The sequence below is a fragment of the Panicum virgatum genome, chromosome 4N (genome assembly GCF_016808335.1).
Source record: "Panicum virgatum strain AP13 chromosome 4N, P.virgatum_v5, whole genome shotgun sequence".
In the NCBI taxonomy this organism is placed as follows: Eukaryota; Viridiplantae; Streptophyta; class Magnoliopsida; order Poales; family Poaceae; genus Panicum; species Panicum virgatum.
Genome location: NC_053148.1, coordinates 7,465,525 through 7,476,029, shown reverse-complemented (window position 1 = coordinate 7,476,029; position 10,505 = coordinate 7,465,525). Strand labels below are relative to the sequence as shown.

The window sequence follows — 10,505 nt, the reverse complement described above, 5'->3', positions numbered from 1 at the left end:
GGTGGGCTGGCTGACCGTCGAAGCGGCGGCAGAACAGAGAAATGGGCCTTACAGCCTTCGTCGTAGCTCCGAGCATCGAGCCCAAATCTGCGAACTCCAGTGTGTTGCTTTTTTTATTAATTATAATTACAAACGTGGCAGGTTGCCAGCAGCAGCGTCGCAAAAATGGTCGCGCTTGCGTCCACACCAACCCTTTTTTTCCTCTTTTGAGAACTCATATCCATCAATCCATGCGGCTAAACCGAAGTCCCACGAATTTTTTTTTAAAAAACGTGCCAATTCCCATGGTCAACGACACAGTACTAGTACTACGTAGCTAGGCCGGCCCCCCAACGCCCCCCCTACCCGCTTCCGGATGATCGCCATCAGCCGGCCAAACACACTCATCACCCGTCCATCACTGACGCAGGCACGCAGCTCCTCCTATGTTCGTTCGGAGGCTACCCTACCCGATCGACCCGAGGTATGCTTTGCTTGCAAGCGCTGCGATCGCAATTCCCGCGTGATTAGCTGACCCGAACCACCACGCTCGAAACCGTCCAACCCGATCGACCTGCCCGCCTGCCGCCGCCACTTGCCCGCACGACCCGCCGCTGCGCTCCAGGCTCCTAAACTAACCAATCCCCCGGCCCAACCGTGCCCAGTCAACAAGAGCGGTTGGTTTGCCACGCCCGCGTCTCCCGGCGGCGCGGTGGACTCGAGCCGGGCGCCCCCCCCCCCCCCCCCCCCCCCCCCCCCCCCCCGCCCCGCTGCCGCAGGCAACCCGAGCGCCGCGCGGGCTGCCACTTGCCAACGCCATGCCAGGTAAAACCCGGCGCGACTGACTGACTGGACGCGGACGTGCCCGCGCGCCGCGCATGCAGCAACTACCGCTTCAAAGCCGCGTTGATAACCAGCAGGCGCGGGTCAAACCGGCTCGCAGCCAATGGGCGCCTGACACGTGGAGGGACGGCGCGCTTAATTTACCCACCGTCACGGCGGCCCGTTCTTCCGGGTCCATCCATATGGATTACAAGAGATGAATCGTGTAAAAAAAAAGATTAGAGGAGGTGAATTGCCGATCAAGGGAAGTGGATTAGGGGTTGTTCAGTGGCGCCGATGGCATGGGATGGGAGTTGGGACCCCCGGGGCGCGGCTTTGCTTGTTGTTTTCGGGCAGGAACCTGCTGCCGCCGCCGCAACCGAACCATGATTAGCGAGGCTGCCTGCTTGTCCTAGCCCTAACCCTAGGTGGCAACAAACGGAACAATGTACCGCTCGCCGTAGGTGCCACTAAATGCGGGGCCCGCAGGTGGGGGGCCGGACAGGGGTGCTGAGGCGGGGGCCCACGCCCACAGCGACGGCGCGGCGGAACCCTGCTGCCTGCATGGTCATCGACTCGCGACACGCGCCGTGACAGGGGACTAGGGGAGGAGGATGAGCTTGGTCTCTGTGGCGTCTCGTTCCGACCCTCCCGGTTTGCCGATTTTGCAGCGGAGCTTTGTACACCAGTATTATTTTTCCATCAAAACAAAGGTCTGTATTATTTTTCAGAGTGTATCTGGCATATACACCACCGCCATGTGTCATCTATACTATTTTACCGCCGGCTGTGGTAGGACGCTACACAGTCCCTAAATGTTCATGCCCAAATTTTGATATGGTAGGACTCTTTTTCTTGTCATGCTGTGGCGTTTTGTGCGAGCGTTGACACCTCCGACACCGTGAAGTACATGTGTCGATAAGTATATTACTGTATAAACGTACACGCCTTGTGTCTGGCTGTACGTGTCAATCGATATAGTCAACTATCTTTTTATATGAGCTGGAATCCGCAAATACGTCTATTTCGTAAAAACTCATCTCCTTATTTGCTAATTATACGCAAAAGAGAATGTGGAAATATCAGTACCATCTTTAAAACCATGCATCAAACATAATTAACCCAACAAATCAATTAGCTGCTTACTGTAATAATAACATAATTACAAAATATTGTTTTTACAGCCCGGCCCACAAGTGATTTCATGAGAGGCGATAACACGGAAAAAAAACACACGTCGCACAGTCCTCCCAACCCATTCCATCCATCCAGCCCAGAAAAAAAGGAAAAAGGATGCGTGCAGAAATGAACAGAAAGAGGGGTGCATATGAACAAAAAGGGCAGCGGCACCAACTGCCGTGGCTTTCCTCCTGCTAGCGCTGTGCTGCACCCAGCGTCAGAAACTCAGCAGTCCAACGCGTCTTCCAGTCTCCGCCCCCGGCAAGCAAGACCGCAAAAGCCACTCCTTTTTCTCCTCCGCCCAAACCGCCGCCTCCTCTCCTCTCCTCTTCTTCCCTCCCCTAAACCTCTAGTCACCTCCGCTCCCTCATCCTCTCCTCCAGCAGTCCCCCAGCTTCGCTGCCGCGGTCATCGCGATCCTAATCTCCTTCTCCCTGGTAAGTGTTCTGTCTGGTACTCTGGTTCTTCCCCCCTTTTAAAACGCTTCGACTTTGGGTACCACCGTGATCTTTCGGTAGCGATTCACTGCATGTGCGGGACCCTGCTACATGCTTTCCGTCCGTGCCGTCTTGGCTCTGTTCTTGATGGGGTTTTGGTCGCCCGTGGCGCGTGCCCTCTGTGGCGGCTCCGTGATCGCCGGTTCTTCCCGGGTTTATTAGTTTGTGTCGCCAAGGGGCGACAACAATGTCAGAGATGGTCCAGATGGAGATGGACTACCGCACGGGATTGATTGATGCGGCGGTTCGCTTTCTTTGTTCTGAGAACTTCGTAGATGCATGCGGATGATTGTATTCCCAAGTGAAAAATTTTATCTTCTTGTTCGTGTAACCTGCTCTTGCTGCTAAATTCTCCTAAATTTGTGTCTGGAAATCCTAGAGGGTGTAGAAGGGAAAGGGGGGCAAAACAAGAAGCGATTTCGTGGCCCTGATTCTGAATAAGGGAGTTTCGTGATGGATTTTTACCATACAGATGTGAGAGGAATTACATTTGGTTGTAGAGCGCGTCGTATCAGCCGCTCTTGTCTGTATGTCTCGGTTTATTGGCTGACAACGTTTCTGTTTCGCACAAACCAGAAGGCATAAATGCTTCTTGATAGCCTAGTTATGAGTTTTTATGGTGGACATTCAGGGTCTTTAAAGTGTTACTGTAGTGTCAGCGATAAATGATTGCTGTAGCAATTTAGCTTTCTTTGACTACTGGTTGATGAGAAAATAAACTGGTATAAGTATAAAGCAGAATATCATTTCAAAAAAAAAAGGTATAAAGAAGAAGTGAATTACCATTTGAGCAATTGAGGGTAGCATTAGTTGGCTTAGTCATTTGGTGGGTTCAATTATAGGCTCTTATTCGTTCAGCCATGTCAGTGAGACAGTAACAAAATAGATGGCAATAATGCCTAATTATCGTTTTGTTATAATGAATGAATGTCTGAGTCGCTTGTTGCTTTGCTCCAAGAGAATCAGTGTCGACTTGACTGCAGAACAGAGCTGTGTTCACTTGGCACTATGAACTTCAATTATGCTTTTACTTGTCATATAATATCTGTTTTATATGAAGAACGGCTCGGGGCAGAAGCTTGTTCTGTATATAAAGTTTTTACGTTGTAATTCCATCAGTAATTGTATTCATCTATTCCTCTTTTTCTAACAGTTCTGCCACCAGCAAGTAATGACCTTCTATGTGCTTGATTTGACTGTCCATCCCAACTTTTCATGTCCGATGGAAAATATCCAAACTATTGAAAACTTCAAACCCCCACCGGTGGAAAAATTCTATGCTTTACTATCATGAACATGACAGTGACTTGTGCTGAGGACCTGAGGGGCTTTGAGCCTTTGAGGGGCACCTGTCAACTGTATGCAGTAAACACAAGAATTTAATTACTCAGGCATATTTTAATATTGGCTTCCTTGAGTGGTCAACGCGTGTTCCCATAATATGTTTCTTCAAGATCTTCAAGCTCCCAAGGAACATTTTGTTACATCTTTGCATTATTGGTCCATGCATGCAATCTGTGAATAGCTGACAGCTGTTCTTTTAGCATCATTATGTGCTTCCTTTGCGTAAAAGGAGACATTCGGGCCATCTAACATTTTCTTTCATAATGATTTTTTCTGTTTGAATGTAGGCATCACCAGCTTGTCAGCTGTGTATCCTTTTTAAGTCTCTAGAAGCCATTTTCTAAAGAACATTCTGGGAAGAGGTTGCGACTAGCATTTCTGTTGATTACCATGGACTACTCTTCTGGTTCCTACTTCTCACCATGGCCTATCAATTCTGCCTCTGAGAGGTACAGTTTGGCTGATGGTTCAGTGGAATCATTTGGAGAAGGAAGCATGCCACCTTCAAGCTATTTCATGACAGCTAGTTCAGATCACAGTTTAAAATTTAGTGGGCATGAGCAGGACTCCACTATGCTTACAAACGAGCGATTAACCTATGCTGGTGCTGGACATGCTGATCTGTTACCTGGTGACATTCTATCTAGGGATAAGTTTCCTGAAAATCTTCTGGAGCTTCAACGACTGCAGAACAATGGCAATCTGCAGAGTAATTTAGTGAACCCACAGGTGCTTCAGTGCACTTCAACACCGAGAAGATTTCATCAGCAACTACCTCATGCCTTATCCAGTTCAATTGATAGTAACAGCTGTGAAGTTTCCGCTTTTCTCGCTGATGTCAATGCTGTATCTTCAGCCTCAACCTTATGTCCCACATTCCAAAATCATCCTTCATTCATGGAACCAGTGAACATAGAAGCTTTCGATTTCCAAGGGGCACAGAGTGATGCTATTTTGAACAAAACAAGCCATCCAAACGGGAATATCTCAGTTTTTGACAATGCTGCCTTGGCATCACTACATGTAATGCTCACTACAGAAATGTCTTTTTCTTTTCAAAAAGAAAAATGTACATATGTATCTGCTACATTATCTATCTCATTCAGTTAATTTTGAGTTGCTCTCGAATACAGGATAGCAAAGAGTTTATCAGTAGTAGGCTTCCCTCATTTCCTAGTGTCCAGGAAACAAACCTAGCTGCCATTGGTTTCAAGACACAAAAGCAGGTTTAATTTTCAAACACTACCTCTAATGAACAATATCTGCAACTGCATTTTACTGTTCCTTCGGCCTGTACCAGTAACTCAACTTCCATACTGCAGGAGCAAAATCCAATGTGTAATTTGCCTATCCCTGCTTTCACTGCTCATAACCAGATGGCAGTCACAACAACAAAAGGAGCTCGGATTCCTCAACAGGTTTTTTTTACCTTCTCTTAGAAAAAAATACATTCTCCTCAGTTACTGTATTACTTTTGTGCTGCTTTTCATCAGATTGTACCTGACTTTGGATTCCTATTTGCCAATGTTTAGATGCCTTCATTGGTCAATGAAAATAAAAGTGACTGTCCTGTTAGCCGTCCTTCTGATGTGCAAAACCAAGCAAATTCAGCTGGAAATGGCGTTGGCATGAAGCCACGAGCAAGGGCTCGTCGTGGACAGGCAACTGATCCTCATAGTATCGCTGAACGGGTGAGTTCTTTTGTGAAGTCACTCCATTTCAGGACAAATTGAAGAGATATTTAATATTTTTGAATTGTTTGTTTTTCTTGCTACCTGTAGCTTAAATTTTTAACTGCAATTTCTTATTTTAATGCAGCTTCGCAGAGAAAAAATTTCAGATAGGATGAAAAATCTGCAAGACCTCGTCCCTAACTCCAATAAGGTGCATTTTTGTTTTTGTTTAACTTGTGCCGTGCATTTTCAGATTGCAATTACAATTTCAGTTATTAGAATTGGTCATTGTGCTAATACCATTTCCTTAATACAATGATGTGCAACTTTCCTGGGTGCTAAAAAACCCTACCTAGTAAGACAATAGAAGCGAGCAATTATTGTTTTCAGGTTCTTTTTGGAGTAAATAGTTCTAAGTTTGTAACTCTACAAACATACTGGATCCAACATTTGATCTGTTGTGGCCAACAATATTCATTACTTTTTTTTTTGTCATTGGTCCAGTCCACTGTGGTTGGAGCTTTAAAGAAATATAGATGTTTAGGCCATGTTTGGATTGGATATATTACACTGGAAAGTTTCGGATCTACTTCTGAATTGAACTAAATGTTACATTCCAATGAAACACCACTCATTCAAACTCCATGTTGCTGTTGATGCTGAACTTGTATAATTTAGGTTAAATATCATACCAAAGAATGGCAATTTACCTTGCTTAACTAACTGTTCAAATAAAAATAACATGACAAATCTTTTTTATGCAAGCAGGCAGACAAGGCATCCATGCTGGATGAAATAATTGATTATGTGAAATTTCTTCAGCTTCAGGTCAAGGTATGGTTGTCAACAGTTTTTGAAACAAGCACTGGTAGTCTTTCCATTTCTATATGATGAACTTGCTTGGTTTCAGGTCTTGAGCATGAGTAGGCTAGGATCTGCCGGAGCAGTTCTTCCCCTTCTCACAGAATCCCAAACTAAGGTGCCCTAACCTTCTTACAACTTCCATGAATGCTTGCACTCTTGTTCTATAATTGACACTACAGACTTCATATCTTTTCATTTGTATGTCCAATTGCAATGCCTGGAATAACTTCTACTGTGAACAGTCCTATAGTTCCACTCGCACTGCAGTGGCATTGCTTCCTGAATTTTACATTGAGATACCAGTGGTTCACTTCAATCCACTCATCCACTGTCATGATTCATGTAGGGTTGCCACGGTCAACCTCTGTCAGCTTCGACAAAAGCACAAGGACTGCTGGACGCACAAGACTCAGAAGATGCCTTAGCCTTTGAGGAAGAGGTGGTCAAGCTGATGGAAACAAGCATCACCAGCGCAATGCAGTATCTTCAGAATAAGGGGCTCTGCCTGATGCCAGTTGCTCTCGCTTCCACCATATCCGCCCAGAAAGGCGTGTCCGCTGCTGCGATCCCTCCTGAACGGTGAAGTGAAGACACATGCTCCTCCCATCAGAATGAGGAAACAACTGCAGGAGACAGAACCTGACTGCTGAAGACGCAGTCTACCCCGTGGAGTACAAAGATAGGAAGTTAGTCTGACCAAATTCCAGTTCATGGCCTAATCTACTAATCTGCTTCTCGGAACCTGTTGCACATCAGTTGATGTGTATTTTTTCCCCTTTTCTGCTTTTCTTTTTTTTTTACTGGATTGCATCAGGATCAGGGACTCAGGGTGCTTAGGGACAGGGAATAGTTGCGGTTTTGAAAGTTTGTATCTGGATCTCTATTAAGGTTCAGTTTAACATCTGTGCTAGACATATCCGAAGTGAGTGTTGGTGGTTGCTGCAGGTGATCATGTGCTACCATGAATCTTTGGAGCCATCACATTGTGTAGCTCACCACAATGTGCTGGTAGGCTTTGCTACATCGTACACGTGTGGATTCCCCGCCGATGTGAGTTCTTGACCGGCTGCTTTCACTCTCGGTTTGTTAGCTGTAGCCATATCCCATCTTTAGACAGTTCCAGATGATGTGATGTACTCCCTCCGTTCGGAAATGATCTACATATTTTGACTAGAGAAAGTCAAACTTTATAAACTTTGACTAATAATTAGTTAAATTATATGTATAATTAGTTTATAAAATTTATGTCAATACATATGTATTCAAAGAGGTTTTGAGATGACATTGAGTTATTCGTAATTGACATTATATTCTAAGAGTGATTAATAAGTCAAACTTTACTTCGAATGACTTTCTGTAGTCAAAATATGTAGATCATTTCCGAACGGAGGGAGTAAAGTTTTGGCTGCAACTGCTTGATTTTCTTTCTGAAAAATGATGGCGTTGGCTGGGTTAACTATTGAGTATTGAATGACTTGCAATGAGGAACCCATGTGATGCTCAGAATCGACGCCTGCAGACTGCAGGGTAGTGAATGGCTAAATTAACTGCGGATCTCATGTACTACTGATGCCTGAATGCCTGAATGGTGATCAAGGCAGATAGGTACTACTGATGACTGATCAGCCTACTGAAACAATGAATCGGTTTCCTACTCGTTCATGTTGATGATGCCCTGCCAGAAAGGTTAAGGGCTTAAGGCCACAGACTGAGCCTGACATGACACGACACGACACGTCAACCAACATGTCCTGACAAGGGCATGAAACATTGAGACTATTTCCTGTGAAGGTGTCACGGCTACTTGTAGGCTTGTGTAGCATCTAGCATCCGATGACTGAAAATGAGTAGCCAGCCAGCATGATAAAGGCGTGCCTTGGGTCATCAGGGGTGAGTGCCTTTCTTTTTTTCCTCAAGATAAACTACGAAGTTCCTTGCTGAACAACGTGAATATGGCTCTGCAAACGTGGCCACCTTACATATAGCCACTTTGTAAGTGTTGTTATAGACAACATAAGACCACTTGCCTCAGATCTTAGCTGATGATCTAGCCATTTCACTCTCGTCGACGAAACTTAACCCCATCTAACTTAAATTCTGTTGGACAAGCAATTTGTTCTGGACCAAAATTTGGGAGAAGAATCAGAGAAGGGCATTGGAGGTCATTTTCAAAGTTCCAATGACTTGTCTATTCTAATCAGTCGAAAAACTATTTGCCACAAAGTGATGTGTCTCCTAACCAACCCTATGCTGCATCCTGAAACCAAACATCATCTCTCTCTCTCTCTCTCTCTCTCTCTCTCTCTCTCTCTCTCTCTCTCTCTCTCTTTTATGTGAATCTGCATGAACCAAGGAAATTTAGGGCTGTTGCCAATTATGTCAAATAACCTTTCATGTTTGACATGCTTTGTTTGTGACTAAGAAAATGCACAGTTGCTCAAAGAGAGAAGGATTGTTTGCCCTACCCTTTGCCCAGATCATTGCCCCTTCAAAATTGGATGGCCAAGCAACTGTTTACCATGATTGGTCATTGGTGCCTGGTCGATTAGGGAAAACAAAGCATTAACATACTATGATGATAATGTTTGTGAGATCATGGACGGGGCCCACCAAACGCAACGAGGTGGCATGCGGCGACAAAAAACCACTAGCTGCTTAGAATACTGTTCTAAGCGTACAAGGCTGAGGCCTAAACGAAAATAGTACACTTTCATTGCACTTATAAGTAACACCTTCCTTATTGAGCCATGCAATAAATTGATGGACCTTCCTCTACCATGTCCATTTCCTATAAATGCACTCTTTTCAGCATAGTGGAGGTCCCAACACCTTTCTTCTCAGCAGAGCCGAAACCAATGGCAATCAGGAGCTCATGGTATCACCATCCTTCTTCCACCATGGCCATGATCAGCCCAAGGCTTGGCATAAGGGGGTCAGCCTTAAGGCTCAGCACCTCTGCTCATGGCAGTAGCTCTTCATCACACCTCTCCTTTGCTGCTGCAACAGACAACAACAAGGTAGGCACATACACATGGAGTAGAACATGGTCAAGCAGGCATGCAGTTAGGGGCTCTAGTTGTTCTGATTTGTTTTCTATACAAATTGATAGGCGTTTGAAGACCAATTGAGAGGGATAGTTTGCTACAGAGATGAGAAGGGGGAGATGATCTGCGAAGGGTACGACGAAGGCCCCAGGCTTGGGATGCGATTGCCAGAGAAGGCCTGCTTCCCATGGTAACCATCTGAATTCTGAACATTCTGCATCTTCATACTTGGCTGAAAAAAGGGTGTTGTCTGATTAGAAATTCTATTGTCCTTATGTTGTGAAATTGTAGGCCTGTGGGAGTTCAGCTCACTGATTTCATCCAGCTTGCGACGCTCCCTGTTTTCGAAGACGCCGAAGCTCTCCAGTTGAAGACTGATAAGAAGAGCCAGCTCTGAACATGAAGCTAACCATGTAAGCATAGTTGTCTAGAGTGATGTGTAAGAATAACTGCGAAGGCGTAGCACTTGGTTCCTTATATGGCTCCTCCAGTTCAATTCCCCCACTAGTTCAAAGGGGATGGAACTGAGGAATTGAATTTGAAGCCTTGTATTTAAGAGATGGCATTGCATTAGCACCATAGACTATGACATATATAATTTGGTTTATTTACCTGCATTTTCTGAAGCGGCGATTTATTTACCTGCATTAGCACTGCATTTCTTCAGAACTACTGTTCTTAACATTTATGGGATGGAAGCACTTCCTACAAGGATGAGAGAGTTGCAGAGCAAAAGAGGTGCACTTCCTACATCGCTAAACCATGGAAATGCACACAAAAAGTAAACAATTCAAAAGAGATCTGAATGATCAGGGCATGGACATACGACAGAATTGCCGATCATCATGTTGAGGAACACCTGTTTGTCCAATGCATCGCTGCCGGCAATAACACCGCTAAACCATGGAAATGCACGCGCGCGAAGGCACACACACACACAAAAATAAATCATTTGAAATGGTCAATATACCGCAGTCCATTGTTAATGCAGCTCTCTCATGTCTCAAGAAGCTGTCAAGGTTGCGGGCCTTTGTGCATGTCGACATCCGTTGAGGCACCTGCAGACGCATCATCCTTCGAGACCTTGCCAGCATCAATTATTA

At 45.1% G+C, this 10,505-nt stretch overlaps 2 protein-coding genes across 2 annotated transcripts; both read left to right on the top strand.

Moving 5' to 3' along the window:
- The first annotated feature begins 2,187 nt into the window (after positions 1–2,187).
- On the top strand, positions 2,188–7,302 carry LOC120669937. The gene is made up of 9 exons (XM_039949855.1): positions 2,188–2,417; positions 4,109–4,844; positions 4,955–5,047; positions 5,144–5,239; positions 5,354–5,512; positions 5,640–5,705; positions 6,263–6,328; positions 6,405–6,473; positions 6,705–7,302. Exons 2-9 carry the CDS (start codon positions 4,212–4,214, stop codon positions 6,939–6,941), a joined length of 1,419 nt encoding a protein of 472 aa, XP_039805789.1. The 5' UTR covers positions 2,188–2,417; positions 4,109–4,211; the 3' UTR covers positions 6,942–7,302.
- Positions 7,303–9,112: 1,810 nt separating this feature from the next.
- Positions 9,113–10,028, top strand: LOC120670623. Its single transcript, XM_039950766.1, has 3 exons — positions 9,113–9,375; positions 9,468–9,592; positions 9,694–10,028. The coding sequence occupies exons 1-3, from the start codon at positions 9,136–9,138 to the stop codon at positions 9,797–9,799; spliced, it is 471 nt and encodes a 156-aa protein (XP_039806700.1). The 5' UTR covers positions 9,113–9,135; the 3' UTR covers positions 9,800–10,028.
- The last annotated feature ends 477 nt before the right edge of the window (positions 10,029–10,505 follow it).